The 21951-nt window shown below is 43.7% G+C and overlaps 1 protein-coding gene across 3 annotated transcripts in view; it reads right to left on the bottom strand.

Annotated features, from left to right (window-relative positions):
- TMEM132D (transmembrane protein 132D) overlaps nucleotides 1-21951 on the bottom strand; it is an 852888-nt gene that overhangs the window by 110515 nt on the left and 720422 nt on the right. For all 3 annotated transcript variants that reach the window (XM_070475067.1, XM_070475069.1, XM_070475068.1), the window contains one exon: nucleotides 18549-18689. In XM_070475067.1, the coding sequence (XP_070331168.1) occupies nucleotides 18549-18689 (141 nt within the window). The remainder of the gene's footprint in view (nucleotides 1-18548; nucleotides 18690-21951) is intronic.

Below are 21951 nucleotides of genomic sequence, written 5' to 3'. Positions count from 1 at the left end.
CAAAGTGTAGCTGGATATGAAGGGCTGGGCTGGGCTGACCCAGTCCCTTCTACTGATGGATGAAACGTGTGATGTTCAATCTGGAGGAAGGTGTGCGTGGCCATTGCAAGCCACGGGAGACCACGTTTGATTTTTCTCTCTCCTGTCGTGTCACCTTTAAGCCAGAGATGTTCATTAGAGAAAAGGGTGTATGTGACACTTTGTCATCTAAATTTCAAGAGAAGCACATCAGGTTGGCTGAGATGTTGGCAAGGTAGCCTGTGGTGGGCAGGACAACGTGCCCCCAAGGAAGTCAACACCCTGCCTCCTGGAAACTGTGCACAGATTGAGTTGCATGACAGAGGTTCTAGATGGAGTCAAGTCTGTGATCAGCCGACTGTGAGACACAAAGACCATCCTGGCTGATTCAGGAGGGCCCAGCGTAGCCAGGGGGCCCTTGGAAATGGAGGACAGAGGCAGAAAAAGGGAATCGGAGCGAGCACAGAGATGCAACTCTGCTGACTTCGTAGACAGAGGGAGGAAGGGGCCACAGACAAGGAGATGAGGGTGGTCTTTGGCTACTATCTTAAAGGCAGATTTTCAATTTTAAGTGGGAACACCTTTGAAGTGTTAGCCAGTATGCCTCCTGCTTTGAGCATTTAGACATACCTTCCCTAAGGATACTGAAAAGTAAAACAAACAGAAAGAACCCTTGTAAGAATCTAGCATTTGCCTAAAGCAGACTTTACGAGCCTAGTAGGAATCTGTCCCTAAAAAAATGACTGAATTTCATCTGTCCTTACACTGTTCTTCTTGCCTTCTCTCTGTAACATCACCCAAACCAGGACGTGCTTCCTAATCAACAGTGTCAGCCTTGGGTCACATTTTACCTCCAGTATTTTTCTTTCTTAGCGGTATTTGAAATCAGTGTGAAAATCAATGATAAATTAAGTTGGATGAAATATGAAAATTGATTTATTCTTTCATTTTTATGAGCATCATGAAGGCTTATTTAAGTTTATTGTACTTTATTACTTTGTTATTACAGCTATCGTAATCCTTCCTGTTTTTATGCATTTTGTTTTCATAGAGACAAAAAACCAGAATCACCCCTGGTTTCAATATTAGACCTGTTTTTTTGCTCGCTTTCCCCTCCTTGCTTTAATGAGATGAACTCAACATGTAAAATTGTGTAAGTTTAAGGCATACAACCATGATGATTTGACACACGATCCCACATGCCACAACTAAGACCCTGACTTAGCCAAAAATTAAAGTTAATCAATTTAAAAAGATGAAATTTTCTATAGGATATATATAGATTATATAGAATACATATATAAATATGCAATATGCATCTGTAAATAAACAATATACAAATAGGATATTGACATATATATCCTATTTTTCACCTCCATGGAGAAAACTATATATGTGAAACTACATATATATGAAAGTATATATATAGGATATATATCTGCCTATGCATGGGTGTGTGCTAACTTGCTTCAGTCGTGTGACTTTTGTGACCCTATGAATTTTAGCCCACCAGGCTCCTGTTTATGGAATTCTCCAGGCAAGAATACTGGAGTGGGTGGCCATGCCCTCCTCCAGGGGATCTTCCTGACTCAGGGATCGAACCCATGTCTCTCATGTCTCCTGCATTGGCAGGTGGGTTCTTTACTGCTATGCCCCCTGGGAAGCCCATATCTGCTTATATGAAACTATATATTGTAGGTTGTATCAGATATAAAATTTATAAGAAAATATCTCCTACTTTACTCCTCTGTAAACTATATGAAATTATATTTGTGAAGAAATACGTATAAGATATAGGGGATATAGTATATATAAGTGAAAATAGGATTTTCTTTTTTCTTCTTGTAATCACGAGGGCAGGACTTTGTTTTGCTCACTCCTCAATCTGCAGCACCTGAAAACCATGCCTTCTGTGCATCAAAAACTCAGTAATTATTTGCTGAGTGATTTATGTTTATAATTAAGCTCTTCATTAGACTAGTTATAAGCCTTTCAGTGCAGTTTTAATTTTGAATACCATATGGTAGCCTCCACGATATTTTCTGAACTTTGGCCCTCTAGAGTCTTAATCTGACCCTGGAAAAAAAAAGATATTTCCATGGAGAGTGGTGGCCTGAATGCTCACCTCTGGTTTTCATCAAAACCTGAACATTACCTGGGCTGGCCTCTGCTATTTCTTATGGCCTGAGTTGTGCCCAGACTGGAGAGGCCTGGGACCTGGGATGGATCTCTGAACACTCCAGCCAGTTCGGTGCTGCTGAGAATTGAGGGTCCAAAGAAGGTCTGCATGTACGATCTGAAACCACACTGATTCTTCTTGACTGTGACCACTGCCTCCAAGCTGAGAAATCTGACTCACTAGTTTTACTTGCAAGAGCCCTAATCTGGGTTTTTGTCTCAGTCACAAACACTCATTATGCTCCTGGCATTTTCTCTCCTCTTCTTGGATCAAAGATCATTCCCCCTGGGAAAAGCCAGCAGAAGCTTCTGTAACTCACCCTAAAGTTAAAGTCAAGGCTCTGTGTCAAGTTCTTATAAGGCAGAAACCCTCAGTGCCAGGCCTGGAAAGACAAATAATGAAAAAAACAAAAAACAAACCCCACAACTTTTGGCTAAGTATAATATCAAATGTCAGATTTTATATGTACATTTTTGCCATCATTTCCCCCCCTCTATTAATTTTAACTCTGCAGAAGCAGAAGGTAAAGATGTATTGATGGGTTGGCACTAATTATCTCCTGCTGTCTTCCTTGATGAGAGTTTCTGATGTGAGTTGGATTTTGAATAACAGCATTCTGTTGAACACTCACATACATTTCAGATGTGATGTGCGAGGTGCTAGGTGCATGCTTCATTTTACTTCCAATGGAGGTCTGACTCCTAAATCATCATGCAAAATATCATCGTTCTTATGTTGGGTTTCAAAAGAAGAGTGCAATGTCTCTGTGCCAACAACATGCACCCTATGCAGGACAGCGTTTAAATGTCCGCGCATTGACTCAGAGGATTTAAAAGGGCTTAGGATCTATAACTCATGCCTTAATGCACCTGTCATCAGTATGTTTTCCTTTTTCATATAGCAATGTACTTGTAGTCACAAAACTGCAAGTCAAAGTAATAATTTCTATCACAGAAATGGAGGGAGGTTGAGTCAAGATGGCAGAGAGGGAGGACATACGGTCAGTGTCTCCCCACACCTAGGATACTCACCAGATGCTGGTGGGGGGCCTCTGACAACCAGGTGGGCAGAAGGAACCCTTGAGTGACCAGCACTATTCACAATAGCCAGGGCATGGAAGCAGCCTAGATGTCCACTGACAGATGAATGAATAAAGAAGATGTGGTACCTGTATACCATGGAATATTACTCAGTCATTAAAAAGGAATGAAATTGAGTCCGTTGAAGTGATGTGGATGAATCCAGAGCCTGCCATATGGAGTTAAGTAAGTCAAAAAGAGGAAAACAAATATTGTATATTATTGCATATATATGGAATCTAGAAAAAGGGTACTAATGAACCGACTTGCAGGGCAGGAATAGAGGCACAGACATAGAGAATGGACTTGTGGACATGGTGAGGGGGAAGAAAAAGGGTGGTGAATTGAGAGAGTGGCATTCACACATACACACTACCAAGGGTAAAACAGGTAGCAGGTGGGGAGCTGCTATATGGCACCCAGGAAGCTCAGCTCAGGGCCCTGTGATGACCTAGAGGGGAGGGGTGGGAGGAGAGAAGGGCGGCTCAAGAGTGAGGGGATATGTGCATACATATGGCTGATTCACGGTGTTGCATGGCACAAGCTGACACAATGTTGGAGAGCAATTATATTTCTACTGAAAATAGAAAGGGATGGAGGGAAGTCAGTTCGTCTCACCCTTACAGGGCATTTTAGAATCCTGGAAGGTTCTATGCCTGCAATTTGGGCTTCTGCCACCAGGTGGTGCTCATCAAGCAACCTTTAGCTCATAATGAACATCTGGCTCCAGGTATAGGTAGATGATGCCTCTTGGCACCAAGCAAACAATACATCCAAAATCCAAATTTCATAAAGTTTGTGTGTTAAGAAAAAGACAGTGTAACAGAAAACATTATGGCAAGGGGATGGAGAGGATCTGATACTTTGTGCTTTACTGGATGTTTATCAATGCTCAATACAAATCTGGGTTTATGCTACCATTGATTCATTCCACAAACATTTCTTTATGAAGAAACGGCTACACACCAGACTCTCAGTTAAGTCCAGGAAGACAGAAATAAGTCAGAAAAGTCCCAGATTTAGAATGTCTCCAAACCTAACATGTAAATAACCGAGGATAACCACATTCCATACAGAGTCACATCTGACCTAAAGAGTTAAAGTCTAAAGAAAGGTGCCTCCTGTTTATAATAGCCAGGACATGGAAGCAACCCAGATGCCCATCAGCAGACGAATGGATGAGGAAGCTGTGGTACATATACACCATGGAATATTACTCAGCCATTAAAAAGAATTCATTTGAATCAGTTCTAATGAGATGGATGAAACTGGAGCCCATTATACAGAGCGAAGTAAGCCAGAAAGATAAAGACCATTACAGTATACTAACACATATATATGGACTTTAGAAAGATGGTAACGATAACCCTATATGCAAAACAGAAAAAGAGACTCAGATGTATAGAACAGACTTGTGGACTCTGGGAGAAGGCAAGGGTGGGATGTTTCAAGAGAACAGCATTGAAACATGTATATTATCTAGGGTGAAACAGATCACCAGCCCAGGTTGGGTGCATGAGACAAGTGCTCGGGCCTGGTGCACTGGGAAGACCCAGAGGGATCGGGTGGAGAGGGAGATGGGAAGGGGGACCGGGATGGGGAATACCTGTAAATCCATGGCTAATTCATTTCAATGTATGACAAAAACTACTGTAATGATGTAAAGTAATTAGCCTCCAACTAATAAAAATAAATGGAAAAAAAAAAAAAAAGAAAGGTGCCTCCACCTTAAGTGAAAATTACTCTTGAAAATCTTTTAAATTGGGGGGTTTTTTTGGACCACAAATGTATTGCTTGACTTCTAATATCTGACTTCTGTCATTTTGATCTTTAGCATCTTGGAAGTAACAGTATACAATTCTCCTGCACGGTCTAATTGCCTACCCAGTGTCTGAGAAAGAACGCTCAGCCCCTGGCTTCTTGTTACCATTTAAGCTGCCAAAGAATCCTAATTAGCTGTCACAGTTCCTCCTTCATGTGGAAAACAGAAAATATGGAGGAGTAACAAGGGAGCTGGATCCCTTTCTTTCTGACCTTGCCTTTACAGCCAAGGTATTATTATCTCTATAGCCACCCTTCATCATATCTTTACTGTTTTCTGAGTCAAATTAACAGAGCCATTTAAATACAATTCCGAAAGTTGTCCATCAACTCAATATCCATCATCAATTGGAACTCCTGCATGTTTTCTCTTGGTCCTGGAGAAAATTCCCACCCGCCATCCTTTAAATGATCTTGCTTTTTCATATAAAGGTTTGGAGAAATTCCGCTACACAAATGAATATATAGGTATCTCCTCACTTGAAAGAGGAGAATGCTGAGCTGGGTTACTCGTTGATTTTTTCCTACTGCAGGGAAGTTTCCCTTGGATACCCGAATCTTCCATGTCACAATCAAGAGAGATGGAGCTCTTCTCCCTCATCTATTTTGTGACTTCGTAGATTAGACCCTTCCTTTCAACAGTTATTGACAAAGCAGCAGACATTGTTCTAGGCATTTGAAAATCATCAATGGTCAAACCAAAAAGGTCTTGGCCTCATAAAGGTGGACAGCGAACAGATGAACAAGGTTATGGTGATTAAGTTCCAGGAAGAAAAATAAACCAGGGAAGAGGGGTGGAGAGTTGGGAAGTGATGGAGCTGGCCTATTACCATGTGAACTGGGGACTTTGGAGCTAAGACCTGAAGGAAGTGAAGGGGTGAGCTGTGTGTGGATCTGGTAGAAGAGACAGCAGATGTGTAGGCAGGAGCATGCCTGCGAGGTCTCTGCAATCTTCAGAAGGCAGTTTGGCTGAAGGGAGAGGCAGGAAATGAGGTCAGATGGTGAAGATCCAGCAGGGAGGACAGGGAGATTGGATGGCCTTAGTGGCAATTGTAAGGCATTTTAGCTTTTATTTTGAGAAAATGGAGAAGCCACAGGACAATTTTGAGTGGAGGAGTGATGTGATGTGTCTCACATTTCTAAAGGAATACTTTCACTGATGAGTTGAGAGTAGTTTTGGGGGTGGAGGACAAAACCAAGAGCAGTAACATGCTTGAGGAAGTTGTGGAAAGTTCATTTTACCTTCTAATCTTGACCCCACTTACTAAGTTCTAAATGAAACTTGAAAAGATTTTCTGCAGATACTCCTGAAGTTAAGACTGTAGCTCAGAGGCAAACTCCTACTTATAAAACAAATATACAAGTGATCAAATTGGCTCTAATAGATTGCTTTCCCAACACAGTGCAGAATCAAATTTGTCATAAGAATGCTATATCCATCTTACAACTGAAGAAACTGAGGAAAAGGAAGTTTAAATATCCAGACTCGTTCTCATTATAAATAGCAAGAGCTAGGATTTAGATCTGGACAATCTGACATGAGAGCCCAAACTCTTTAGCACCATGTGTCCATGATGCATACACTATGCAATAATCACATAGGATGTGGCGCTGGCTGCATCTTTAGACAGGATATATGCTGCTCAGTTTGCTGTGGTCTCTGCTATTTCCTCTCTCCTTTACACGTTTAAATTATTGTGTGGATCCTGTTTTCTAGGGTGATGATCCTTGGTCTAAATGTTTTCCAAGATCCTTTGTGTAAATTCTAGGTCAAAGATGATGAAGAGGTTTCATCTCTTAAATCCATGACTGATGGTGTTGAGAAGAGTTCCCAGGAATGTCTAAACGTAATAGAAAGATGTGTTATATTTGGCTGGTGATGTTGAGTATTTTGTATGAGGTATGTTTGCTGATGCTGCTCTTGGCTAACCCAGGATGGAAGGCAAGGTTGGTTTGCCCTCTCTGACCCAATCTATCCCATTTCCCCAAAAGGCAGAATCTCTGCTTGTCTTGATTTTGACTACCAAAGAGCAAAGTTGATCTAAGCAAGTTAATTCTGACAAAATTTTCAGGAAGGGATATATATATATATACAGTCTCTCCCAGAAGTATGTTCAGTTTGACAAAGGAGTGCAGGGAGAATGAATGGTTAGTGCAATAGTATGATGTCTTGTTGGAGGGATTGCAAGCATTCATGTGTGGAGGAGTTATTTTTGGCTGGGAGTGTGGGCCTTCCATGTGCCATGGTAAATGATCACCCACAGAAGGAAAGCCTGATCAGAGTCCTTGAACAGAGGTGGGCAAATATTTTCTGTAAAGAAATGGATAGTAAGCATTTTTGGCTTTGCGGACTGTGCAATTGCTCTCACAGCTACTCAAGTCTGCCACAGCAGTGCTGAAGCAGCACTGATAAATGGAAGGATATTCCCAACTTGTTACCATAGCAGCCGTAGTTTGCCAACCCCTATCCTGAATGATGAGTGATGGAAGCAGAAACAAAACAGGCCTTGGAAGTGGGTATCATGGATCTTGGTTTCTGATGATGTGTTAAAACTCTGTGCATTCATTTTCCAAGAGAACTCTGCAGGGAGAAACCAAATCTTGCCCTAGCCCACTCCCAACAAAATCCATTTAGAAATACAAAAATCCAACCAGATTTAATCCAATCTTAGAAAATCCTGAGCACGTACAATTTTAAACATGTGGTTTCTTTACAGAATATCTCAGGGTGGCACTCAGTACCTTTAATTTCCTAGATACCTTTAATCTCTCTGCAAAGGGAAGCCAATATTCAATAATTAGTGGTTTCGTATCTTATTTCATTTGGAAATGACCTACCCATTAAAAAAACTATCCCCCCCCAGCAAGTCCCCCAAAAAACAAACAAAAAAACTGTGTGTTTGCAGCAGCCAATTGACAAAAGGCTGAAGCAACCCAAGTTCCCACTGATGGATGAATGGATAAATGGTCTGTCCATAAGATGGAATATGACTCAGCCTTGAAAAGGAAGGAAATTCTGATCCATGCAAAAACATGCATGAACCTGGAGGATGTTACAGTCAGTGAAATAAGCCAGACACAGAGGACAAATACTGTATGATTCCACTAATACGTGGTACCTAGAGTGGTCAAATTCACAAAGACAGAAAGTAGAATAGAGGCTACCAGGGGCAGAGGGAGTTAGTGCTTAAGTGGGACTTTGTGTTTAAATGGGTACCAAATTTCAGCTTTGCAAGAAGAAAAAAGTTCTGGAGATGAATGTTGGTGACAGTTGCTTAACAATGTGAATGTACTTGAGAATACTGCCCTGTACACTTTGGAATCATTAAGATGGTAATCTTATATGTATTTTGTCACAGTTTAAACAAAAAACCTCTGGGTGCCTCAATATTCTTATCTGAAATATAAGATAAAAATAACATTATTTCTTGGGGTCATTGTGAGGATCAAAGAAATGCTACCTGCTGTGTAATGAACACCCAGGATACATGAAAACATTGCTATTTCTATTATTATTATAATACTTCTCATGTTTAACCTGGATCAGGAGTCAAGATCTACTGACAACTCTGAAATGATGCTTTATATATTAGAAACTGGCAAGTGGATAGAAAGGAAGAGAATCAGGGTCTAAACACTGGGTCTAGGTTTGAGGAAGAGAAATATTGTTTTCTCTAAACTGAAACATTTGTTCTCAATCAGGCAATAAAAATGTTCTGACACTAGTAAGTCAACTTCAGGGAAGGAACACCGTTATTTGGTGTCCAAATAGGATGCTGCCACATGAAGAGAGAGGGCGGTGGGTGTACAGGCAGAGTTGATGCTGTGCAGCCTGCAGGCTCTTTTTCCGCCTCTGCTGCTTCATTTGCATCCAGGAGGGTCTCTACTGATGGTGAGGGGACAAATATGAGTCCAGACTCTGCACCCAGCAGGGGGCTTCGCCCCACTCTGTAGCTACAGATTCTACTCCTATATGTGAGGTTCACTTTAAAAATAACCACTGACACAATCTAAATGTTCATTGACAGATAAACAGATAAAGGTGTGGGATATTTATACACTGGAATATTACTCAGCCATAAAATGAATGAAATAATGCCATCTGCAGCAACATACATGAAACTAGGGATTATCCTACTAAGTGAAGCAAGCCAGGCAGAGAAAGACATGTATCATATGATATCACTTATAGGTGGAAGCTTTAGAAAACAGATCCAAATGAATTTATACACAAAACAGACCCACAGACATAGAAAATAACTTACAGTTATCAAAGAGAGAAGGAAGCAGGGAGGAGGGATGAATTTGGAATTTGTGATTAACCGATATGTGTGCTCAGTCACTCAGCCATGTCCAGCTCTTTGGGACCCCATGGACTGTAGCCCACCAGACTCCTCTGTCCATGGGATTTTACAGGCAGGAATACTGGACTGGGTCGCCATTTCCTTCTCCAGGGGATCTTCCTGACCCAGGGACCGAACCCATGTCTCCTATGTCTTCTGCATTGACAGATGGATTTTTTACCTCTGAGTCACCTGGGAAGCCCAATTAACAGATACATACTACTATATATAAATTAGATAGCCAACAAGGACCTCCGGTATAGCACAGAGACCTATACTCAATATTTTGTAAAACTGCAAGGGAAAAGAATCTGATACACACACACAAACACACACACACACACACGTACATGTATCAGTTTGTTGTACACCCGAAACTAACACAACATAGTAAATCAAGTATACTTCAATAAAGATAAAATTAAAAAAGAATAAATGCTAAAAAACGATATTGAGGAAACAACAGCAACAAATAACTACCCATTGAGTGCAAGATGGATTGAAGAAGGGGAATACTGAGAGGTTATTCTAATCTAACAGCCTTGCTCGATAAAGGATCTCAAGGGATATGAAATGAAAAGTGCATCGCCTATATCAGTGCCTGAAAACCATCACGATCCTTCTTGGAAGATGCCATGTCCTACAGCAGAACCGCTTCCCAGGAGCTCTTCCCCTGCAAGTAATACAGGGAAAGTCCGCAGGGGAGGCAGCAGGGCTGATCGAACAGGCATAATCCACACAATTTCCTGATTCCTTGGCTGGTATTTAAGCAGCCATTTGGGGGACTTTCCTGGTGGTCCAGTGGTTAAGAATCTACCTTGCAATGCAGGGGACGTGAATTTGATCCCTGGCCAGGGAGATAAAATCGCATGTGCCATGGAGCAGCTAAGGCCACACACAACTAGAGAGAATCTTTATGCCACAATGAAGGAGTCTGCATAATGCAACAAAGATCCCATGTGCTGCAACTCAGACCCCAAAGAGTCAAGTAAGTAAATAAAACTGAAAAAAGGAGCCACTTCTCTCTGGGAGGGGACAAAAATGATGAGTCCCGGTAAAGGATCAGCAGATAGAGAAAAGAAAAAAAAGAAGGGACACAAGAGGATGCCCTCTCCTTGTGGCTCTCTCTGTGACTGATCAGGGGATGGGAAGTTCAGCAGGGGTCCCGAAAGCAGGCTGCATGGCGGGCAGGGCCCCCACTGTGCCCCTCTCCTCCTCTGAAGCAAGGCCACCGCCAGGACAAGCCATGGCCTGCAGCCCACAGCACAGTGCTCCGCTGGGGAGGTAATCTCTGCTACTCCTTTCCTCTCTCGGGGTTGTTAAGTGTCTCATTCCAGTCCTGAAATCCTCCTTCCCCTGGCGGCGGCAGTCTGCTCCTGTGGCAGGAACACTTCTGCCTGGATCAGCCTTAGGAGAACACGTCAGGCTTGATTAAGCCCAGTTTCCAACCCTTGTGAGTTTCTGCTGGAAAGCGGGGTAGGTCCTGATGCTGTCAGAGTATTAGAAGATGCTGAAGCAGGCTCACTGAATCCAGCTGGGATGTGCAGGGGCTGACCTTCCTTCACTGGTAACGGAGGACTTTCCTGCCATTTGGGGAAGATACTTGTCTGTTTAGGAGCAGTTAATGAACGCTTTAAAAACAACTCAGCAAAAAAAAGGAAACCTCCTACACTGTTGGTTGGAATGTAAATTGGTGCAGCCACTATGGAGAACAGTATGGCAGGTTCCTTAAAAAACTAAAAATAGAGCTACCATATGATCCAGCAATCCCACTCTTGGGCATATATCCAGAGAAAAATCTAATCTGAAAAGATGCATGCACCCAAATGTTCACAGAAACATTACTTACAATAGCCAAGATGTGGAAGTAACTCAGTGTCCACCAAAAGATGAATGGATAAAGAAGATGTGGTATACAGACACTGAAGTGAAGTGTTAGTCGCTCAGTCCTGTTTGACCCTCTGACCCCATGGACTATAGCCCACCATGTTCCTCTATTCATGGAATTCTCCAGGCAAGAGTACTGAAGTGGGTTGCCATTTCCTTCTCCAGGGGATCTTCCCAAACCAGGGATTGAACCTGGGTCTTCTGCATTGCAGGCAGATTGTTTACCTTTTGAGCCACTGGGGAAGTCCATATATACACCAGAATACATAAAAAAAAAGAATAAAATGATGCCATCTGTAGCAACATGGATGGACCAAGAAATCATACTAAGTAAAGAAAGACAGAGAAAGACAAATATCACATGACATCACTTATATGTGAAATCTAATTTTTGAACTTATTTGCAAAACAGAAACAGACTCACAGGTAGCGAAAACAAATTTATGATTACCAAAGGGAACATGTGGGGTAGGGGAGGGATGAGTTAGGAGTTTGGGATTAGAGATACACACTACTATATATAAAACAGATAAACAATGAGATCCTGCTGTATAGCACAGAGAACTATATTTAATATCTTGTAATAACATAATGGAAAAAATGAAAAAGAATCTATGTATATCTATAAAAATATGTATCTCTCTATATTCTATTACCATGTATCTGAATACCTTTGCTGTACAACAGAAACTAACTCAACAATGTAAATCAGCTGTTGTTCAGTCATTAAGTCATGTTTGACAAGTCGTGTCCGACTCTCTGAGACCCCATGGACTGCAGTACGCCAGGTTTCCCTCTTCTTCCCTATTTCCTGGAGTTTGCTCAAACTCATGTCCGTTGAGTGGGTGATGCCATCCAACAATCTCATCCTCTGTCGTCCCCTTCTCCTCCTGCCTTCAGTCTTTCCCAGCATTAGGGCCTTTACCAATGAGTCAGCTCTTTGTGCATCAGGGGGGTCAAACTACTGGAGCTTCAACTTCAGCATCAGTTCTTCCCATGAATATTCAGGGTTGAATTCCTTTAGGATTGACTAGTTGGATCTCCTTGCTGTCCAAGCGACTCTCAAGGGTCTTCTCTAGCACCACAATTCAAAAGCATCAATTTTTCGGCATTCAGCCTTATTTATGGTTCAACTCTCATGTCCATATTTCAATCAAAAAAAAACAAAAACAAAAACAAAAAACCTCAGCGAGCATTTCAGGAGTGACTCTTGAGCCCAAATCAGTCTTCTTTGCTCTGTGTAAAAGTGTAGTTTGGCTTTGCCGTACAGTCACTCCCCACAGGGCAACTCTGGGGGTCTTAAGGGTCCTGACCGCCATGGCTCTGCCAGTCCTAAGTGGCTGTATGTGGTATATGCTGTTTCTATTTCTCGGAGGACCCCGCCGTATTCCATGGTAAGGGCACACATGGTTCCCAGGGTGGGGGAGGACCCGTCCCTCTCCCCACAACGCCTCCTTTTTTAGTTCGTGTCCTTTGGAGTGATGTAGGCTTCGGACAATCAGTGTTTTAGGGTGTCTGAGCTTCAAGGATGAGGAGGTGACCTAAACAGGTCCCATGACAGCATATTCCAGGACTTGCACTAGACTGGCCTGGAGGACGTAGATTCTTTCCTGTTGGATTTGAACCAGTTCTGAGCCATCCATTTTGCTCCCACAAGGGCAGCCTCTGTCAGAATGAAACCCCCAAGAAAGTGTGGCTATATGTGAGGGGGTGGGAAAGAGAGAGAGAATGTTCTTGTGGATCTGAACAAAACCCTCAGAAATTTGTCCTGACTGAGCTCTCCAATGACGTCAGCCACACTTTTTTCCTATTTAAACTTAAGTCAGTGTGGGTGGAATTTCCTGTTATTTCCAACTCCTAAGACTCACAATAGATACTCTCATCAATATCTGAAATGCATCTGTGAGGGACCCGCTGCCTTCTTAAAAACCAGCAGCCTTGGGAGACACAAGGTAACATGCCTTCATGTAATTTACGATTCAGGCCAAATGAGTTTTCCAGTGGATCTCCTGAGAGGTGGTTTTGCATGGAGGGAGGAGAATGCAAGAGCTTATTGGGCCTCTGGCTAGGGAAAGAAGAGAAAGCAAAAGAAAATAAAAAGATGTGGGGTGGGGGAGAGGGGCTTTAAAGACAGACGTGCTGCTCAGAGATTTCCCAGGAGCCTCTGAGCAGGTGTTGAGATGCTTCTCCAAGGATTCCTTGGCTTTCCTTCTCAAGGGCCTCTGAATGGCACCAAAACATTATCTACACCAAGTGATTCTCTTTCAACACCTGTGATTCATAGAGCAGCACGCCGACAGCTGTGCAGGCTGTGGGGTTTGATTTTCAAGTTGTGCACCAGCTGGTGAGGCCTGTGGATGGACGTGAAACTGAACACAGGAAAGCTTTCCACTTTCCTTGAGTCTCCGCATTTCTGACAATGATTTCATGGACTCCCGAGACGACCCAAGTCATTCTGTACTCTTTAGGGCACAAGTATAAACCCAGACTTCTTTGGTGACTGGTATTAAAAGGCGAACAGAAATTGCTTTACACAAAAAGGACTCCATTAGTTTAAGTTTTGGCAGTAGTGTTGTGGGATTCGAGGTCTTAAGTAGTATCATAAGTTCCTGATTTTTCTGCACGATGGTTCTGACTTCCTCTATTGTTTCTAATTCCCTGGCAAGTTCCTTTCTCAAGATGGGGTCTGGACATCCCTGGTGGTACAGTGGACTAAGAATCTGCCTGCCAATGCAGGGGACATGGGTTTGATCCCTGGTCCAGGAAGATTCCACATGCTGAGGAGCAACCAATACTGTGCACCACAACTTCTAAGCCCACAAGTTGCAACTACTGAACCCATGTGCTGCAACTATTGATGCCTGGGTGCCTAGAGCCCGTGCTCCACAATAAGAGAAGCCACTGCAATGAGAAACCTATGCACTGCAGTGAAGAGTAGCTTCCATTTGCAGCAACTAGAAAAAGCCTGCACACAGCAACAGAGACCCAGGGCAACCAAAAATTAAAAAAAAAAAAGAGGATGGAACTTATAACTCTGGCATATCCTCTCAAGGATCAGGAGTAAGAACAAATGGAGAGAATAAGTTCTCTTACAGGAGTTTCAACCCAAGTCTCAGGATTGCATCCCATTGATTGGAATTGAATACTGCATCTCCCCCTGAGCCAGTGAAAGTCTCTGGAGGGAGGCAGTGCTTTGATTGGCCACTGTGGGTCACATGGCCACTGGAAGCTGGGCTGGATACCATACTATTTAAATTGCATAGATTTAAAATAAATGAGTCAACCCTATATGCAAAACAGAAAAAGAGACTCAGATGTATAGAACAGACTTGTGGACTCTGGGAGAAGGCGAGGGTGGGATGTTTCAAGAGAACAGCATTGAAACGTGTATATTATCTAGGGTGAAACAGATCACCAGCCCAGGTTGGGTGCATGAGACAAGTGCTCGGGCCTGGTGCACTGGGAAGACCCAGAGGGATTGGGTGGAGAGGGAGGTGGGAGGGGGGACTGGGATGGGGAATACATGTAAATCCATGGCTAATTCATTTCAATGTATGACAAAAACTACTGTAATGATGTAAAGTAATTAGCCTCCAACTAATAAAAATAAATGGAAAAAAAAATAAATGAGTCATGGTTATGAAATACACAGCGTGGAAATACAGTCAATAACTATGTAATATCTTTGTGTGATGACATAGTGACCAGACTTACTGTGGTGATCATTTTGAAATATATAGAAATCAAATTACTCGATTGTGTAACACAAACTAACCTGGTGTTGCAGGTCAATTATACTTCAAAAGCAAACAAACAGAGACACAAAAGAGATCAGATTTGTGGTTATCAGAGGCATGGGGTGAGGTGAGAGGGAATTGGATGAAGGCAATCAAAGACACAGACTCCTAGCTATAAGATAAATAGGTGCTAGAGATGTAATGTACAACACGATAAATAGAAGTAACACTGCTGTATGTTACACATGAAAGTTGTTAGAAGAGAAAATCCTAAGAGTGAGCATCACAAGAAAAAAAATTTTTTTTCTATTTCCTTATGTATGTATGCCCCCTGGAGAAGCAACTCACTCCAATATTGCCTGGAGAGTCCCATGGACTGGGGAACCTGACAGGCTCAGACTGACTGAGCACACAATTATGTATCCATGTGAAGTGATGGACATTCACTAAACTTATCATGGTCATCATTTCGTGATGTACGTAGGTTAAATCATTATGCTGGACCCCTTAAACCTATACAGTGCTGTATATCAATGACATCCCAATCAAACTGGAAGAAAACATTTACATAAATTTTAAAAATTAAAAAATTCAAGAATCTCATACAGTGAAGTTAAGTCATAAAGAGGAAGATAAATACCGTATATCACTTGTAAGTGGCACCTAGAAAAATGGTAGAGATGAACTTACTTGCAAAGCAGAAATAGAAACGCAGATGCAGAGAACAAGCGTATGGATACCAAAAGGGCGGCTAGGATAAATTGGGAGACTGAGATTGGTGTCTACACATTACTATGTATAAAATAGGTAACTAACGAGAACCGACTGTGTCGCACAGGGAACCCCACCCAGTGCTCTGTGGTGACCTAAATGGGATGGAAGTCTAAAAGAGAGCAGATGGAGGTACACATATCACAGATTCACTTTACTGTACGGCAGAAACCACCACAATGTTGTAAAGCAACTGTACGCCAACAAAAATTTTAAAAAATAAAATAAAGGATTTGGGGGAAAAAAAGGGAAAAAAAACTTGTATGAATTTGGTGGAAGGATTTTTAGAGAATATCAGGTTATTGTTATCAGAAAAAGGACAAATGGAAGCTGCAGGACAAAGCTTCCGGTCCACTGCAGGAATCCGTAGTACTTCCTAAAAGCGGCACAAAGAGGAAGAAACTCACAGTGGATGACTTACCTAATTCATAATAAATAACCAACAAAGACTGTCTGGAATATAAAACGACACCCACAACGTTGCAAACTGGAAGCTGGTGCAAGTTTAAGCAACAGACCTCCCCAGGGTTGTTTATGGTTTCCGTGATCTTTCTCTTCTGTATGTTCACCCTCAAGAGTTTCCTTAGTGCTGGAGAGGATCCTCAGTAAATAATAAGCGAGATCGAACGGCATTTGATTTTTACAAAATTTTACGAAACTCAGGGGGCTTCACTGGTGGCTCAGTGGTACAGAATCCAACTGCCAATATAGGAGACACAGGTTTGATCCCTGGGCCGGGAAGATCCCACGTTCTGCAGAGCAACTAAGCCCCACAAATCCTGAGCCTGTGCTCTAGAGCCCGGGAATGGCAAATACTGAGCATCCGTGCTGCAGCCACTGAAGCCTGCAGGCCCCAGAGCCCACACTCTGCAACGAGAGACGTCACCACAATGAGAAGCCCATGCACCACAACTAAAGAGCAGCCCCTGCTTGCTGCAGCTAGAGAAAGCCAGGGCACACCAACAAAGACCTAGCACAGCCAAGAATAAAATAAATAATATAATATATATATATATATAAAACTTCCTCAGGAAAGACTTTAGCAAGAAGATAAAGGGGTGAGCATGCCTGGCAACCATCGAAGGGGAGAGAGTTAGGAGCTGGCGGAGCACAAGGGTGTCTGAACTGTTAGAGGAAAAGCGAAGTCTGCAGGGTGCTTGGAACAGAGGTGGCAAGAGGGAGCCAGAGTGAGGTCGGAGTTGAGGCAGGCATAACCGGCTGGGCTGTACTTGCCCTGTGTTGGTAAACCCTTTGGCTTTACCTTTGCCATGGGAGGAGGCCAGTGGATGGTTCTGAGCTAAGGACTGACATCACTAGGCCCCCACGTGAATCACCCCAGCTGCTGCACGCAGCCCCTGGGAAGCCAAGAAGGTCACTGCTTTGACCCAGGAGAGTTATGGTGGCTTGGACTGGGGTGGTGGGTGTGGGGACTGCTTGGCTCCTGGGTGTGTTTAGAAAGCACTGCCAATAGGATTTGCTGAAGGACTGGATGTGGGGAGAGAGAGAGAGAACAAGTAATATAGGATGTGCTAAGACACTGGTTTAAAGGATGTGCCAAGATACTGGTCTGAGCCGCTGGGAGATGGATGTGCCATGTACTGATGTGAAGGGCATTCTGGGTGGGATGTGTTGTACAATGTGTCAGTCAGCTCGGTCATCTCACAGCACTGCCTTCTCTCTGAGACACTAAGGACAGGGTGCCTCTAACTTGTGGTGCCAACATCTGAAACTGGACCCAGCGCTCAGTGACGACTCAATCTGCATCTGTCCACTGCCTTCTCGTGGGTGGAAATGCTCCCTGGGGTTCACATGGGGTCAGAGAGGCCCTTCAGTCCTTGAGCAGAACAAGCAGGAAGGCTGGTGGGCTCTGACAAGTCCTGGGACCACAAGGATGAAAGCCCCCCGCCCTCCCCACTGCATCCCTCCCAGCCTGGGGCATTTGCTGGGAGGCTGGCTCAGAGGAGGTGCCATGAAGCCTCTGTCTGCACAGTGGGTGGTGGCAGCGTGACAAACCCCTCTCCCCTGCCGACTGGCATCACACGATAAACTGCTTGGCAGAGCAAACTAGGCGCCCCCTCCCTTCCCAGGCAATGCATCACCCAAAGGGCCTTTGTTTAAGATCATTTTTGCATTCAATTTAAAAGGTGAAAGAAGCAGCCAGAGAAAAGGAAGGAGTCTTCAGCATTTAAACTAGGGACTGGGAGAGCTGGTCACCCCATCCCTAAGTCATGGAGAATCCTGCTGGTTAGCCGGGGGAGTGGAACCGGGTTGTGAATCCTCACCAATCCTCCAAAAACGCTTTGTGCTATGAAATCATCCTAGAGCGTGGCCGCATACGCGTCGACCTAGTTTCTGATGCTGCCTCCTCTCTCCTTCCCAGCCAGTGCGGTCAGTGGGGGTACAGTAAGCTCTGTTCGGATGGTGGTCCCTCATCCCTCAGCCATTCTCCCTCGGGGCGCGCAAGAAGTCACAGCATTTGGAAATAAAGACGGTCAGGAGCATCAGCGACCAGGACTAACATTCTCCACCATCCCCTAACCCCCAGCACCCCCTGAAGCACCATTCCTTCTCATCCTGGGAATGGGAGCAGCGGGATAACTAGAGTGGGATGGGGGACGGGGGGTCTCGAGGGACCCTGTGGTCCCAGCTGGTTGACCAGCACTGATGCTGACATGACAGCGGATTTCCGCAGGGACCGGGGGTGTCAACTTGCCTTAATGACATCTTCATCAGATGATCGGCACTCCACAGACTTGAGATCTGTCACTGCGCCATCCTCCTCCACCGAGACCACCTTCACGGGCACAGCCACCGTCTTCCCGGTGAGGATGGCTGTGTTCAGGATTTCCGCCTCCTGGAAGAGCAAACGTATCCTGCCATCACATCCTGATGCCTGTGCAGACCGCCTTCCCCCAGCCTCCCTGCGAAGAACCTGCCCCCACTTAGGCTCAGAAAGCCCAGCATTTAGCACCAGCCGAGGGGTCACGGCAGCCCAGGTAATGTCCTCCATCACCCAGACTTCCGAGGGGTTGAATGTGATGGAGAGGGGGTATGGGATGCAGAGGGAGGGGGAGCAAATTCATCATGAATAATACTGTATTTGACAAACTTCATCATGCAACAAGAACTGTCCTAGCACTGTAGAAGTATGGACCTATGAAGTCTCACAGAATCACTAAACGTGCACTCAGATTTCCTCTACTATGCGGTTGGCACAGAGAGCTTCTGTTACTTGACACAGCTAAGAAATGGCGATGGTGGGATTAGAATCCAGGATGCTCAACCCCCGAGTCCACGTGTTCATGTTCCAATTGGTCTAAGTTCACACAAAAGGATTCCGATGTAAGCAGTCAACTGTTGGCCAGGGAACAAGATGCCTACTGCGGGGGACATAAGGAGACTGAGAGAGCTGTGGCTGTGGCTCTTGCTTTCTTTCACGTCCTGTCACTTTTCCAAGGTTATCCTGGCCTCTGTGTGTGTCTGGAATGCTATGATGACCCCAGTGACACCCCCAGAGCTCCATCAATGGAACACATGCACGCACAACACTCACACACACACACACTCACCCAAACATGCATTTTCCCTGCTAAACACTTCCTTCAGAGCTCAGCTCAACATGTGTCCTCTGGGACCTCCCTGTTTGCCTCTATTATTTGCTTTCAGAGCCAAGAACATGACAGCCCCTCAGAGCCCAGCAAAGAAGGCCTGGGCTCTCCTTTGGGGCATCTGACACCACTGCAGTTTTGCTGTTCCTTATAGCTCTTCAATCCTTTCATCCTTCTTCTAGACGGTAAGCTCTGTGGGGCTGCCTCTGCTTCCTGCTCAATAGAACCTCACCCAGAGCCCATGGAAAGAATGGAGAAGGACCAGCAAGGAAGGAGCTGGAATCCACACTAGCATCTTCATCTTCTTGTTTTGTATCTTAGCCTTCTGTGCGTAAGTCCCTCCTTTTTGATTTTTATTTTTTTACTGACATATAGTTGCTTTACAATGTTGTGTTATTTCTGGTACATGGCAAGGTGATTCAGATATGTGTATATATATACATGTATATGTATATATATAGATATAACTTTTCAGATTCTTTTCCATTATTGGTTATTCCAAGATACTGAATATAGTTCCCTGTGCTATACAGTAGGTCCTTGTTGTTTATCTCTTTTATATACAGTAGTGTGGAGAAGGAAATGGCAACCCACTCCAGTATTCCTGTCAGGAGAATCACATGGACAGAAGAGCCTGGAGGGCTGCAGTCCATGGGTCGCAAAGAGTCAGACACAGCTCAGCAACTAACACACACATATAGTAGTGTGTACCTGTTCATCCTAAACTCCTTGTTTATCCTTCCCCTGCCTTTCTTTTTGGTAACCATAGTTTGTTTTCTATGCCTGTGAGTCTATTTCTGTTTTTGTAGGCAAGTTCATTTGAATCACTTTTTTAGATTGCACATAGAAGTGATATTATATGACATTTGTCTGCATGAGTTTTCTCTCCTTGGCAAGGGGTACCTTTTCTCTGTGTTGGGAAGATCCCCTGGAGAAGGAAAGAGCAATCCACTCCAGTATTCTTGCCTGGGAAATCCCATGGACAGGAGCCTGGCAGACTGCGGTCCATGGGGTGGCAAAGAGTCGGATACAATTCAACAACTGAGCACACACGCATCTTTTCCTGGACACTGAGCAAGAATCCTCACTCTGCACTTCTGTCGCCAACAGGCCCATGCCTTCTAGGGTTACTCTTACACTCTGGCGGTTTGTGAACTGGCGCAGTCCTATGAGATGCTGTGAGCCTATTTCTCAGGTGGAGAACACTGAGCCCCAAGCAACAAGAATCTCGTTCCTCTCTGCAAGGATTGTCTCCTCTAACCACGAGAAGATCAAAATTCCCATGTAAGCCTCAATCTTTGTGCAACAAGACATTCGAGTTCTAGTCCTCGACATTCTCGGTTCAATTGCCATTCATCACATGTCGGTCATGTTCCTCAGAGGTCTTATGTCAGCATGCACAGTGAGTTTCTTCTATTCATCTGAGCTTGACCAGCTGAGCCTGGGGACAGCAACAACACCGTGTCTGGACGGGCCTTAGGAGCTAGTCAGGGAGCCTTTTACATCTTTTAGAGACAGGCTTGTAGAGATTCTTGTTAATTTGGTTTTCATGTGAAATCAAAAACGCCCATTTAGCCGTATGCCAGAAGAAGGCGTAGAAGTTTATCAGCTTAAAATTACATAACCATTTTCCTTATGTTAACTTTCTATTTCTTATGTAAGATTTTACTTTTCCTTTATAGGACTCAGATCGTTTTATAATTAGTTCATTTGGCTTAGCCTTTGGATATGATAATATATATATACACATGCATGGATATATATGTGTGTGTATATATATACATACATATATATATATATTCTGTTTCTTTAATTCTAAAAGACAAGACTACAATTTGTAATGTTCCTGAATTTCAAGGACTATGCCTTAAACTGTCTGAATATGCATAGGCCTCCAAATGCCCCATTGCTTATGCACCTTTTTTCCCTTCCCTGTGGGTTTCCAGGGGATTTTTATTTTATTTTGGGTATAAACATAGTAAAAGAATGAAGGAACCCAATCAGTGTGGTGTTGCTACTTCCCGCTGCCTCTGGGGAGGAAAAAGGCCAGGCATATTTTTCCACTCTAAAGGGAAGAGATCAAAAGGAACTGTTCACACTTAGAGAAGAAGTGGAAAAACACAATTTAACTCTCGGGCCCAAACTGGCTCATCTCTAAGGGAAAAAGCAGACTAGAGAAACAGCATTAGAACATCAGCTTCAGGGAAAACAATTTTTCACACCAGTGGTAGAAAAGTAAAGAGCGTCTCTGCTCCAACAATAAAACACAAAAGGCCTGTAACGCATTTGCAGTCAGGTCAGCATTGTGGGAAATGACCCTGGGATAACCACTGGGCAGCTGTGAGCCCACAGGTCTGGGGTGTTTTCTTATCCTCTAAACAGAATGCATCAGTCCATCTGCAAGATCTCAGTGGGGATTAGAGACCAAGCTTTCAAGCCTGGCATTTTCCTGCCTCCTCTGTGTGATCCTTTGATATCAAGAAACTTCTCTTCACTCTGCTTAATATT

This window comes from Odocoileus virginianus, chromosome 12 (assembly GCF_023699985.2).
Source record: "Odocoileus virginianus isolate 20LAN1187 ecotype Illinois chromosome 12, Ovbor_1.2, whole genome shotgun sequence".
NCBI lineage: Eukaryota > Metazoa > Chordata > Mammalia > Artiodactyla > Cervidae > Odocoileus > Odocoileus virginianus.
Note: the sequence above shows the minus strand (reverse complement) of the source record. Positions and strands in the feature narration are given on the sequence as shown.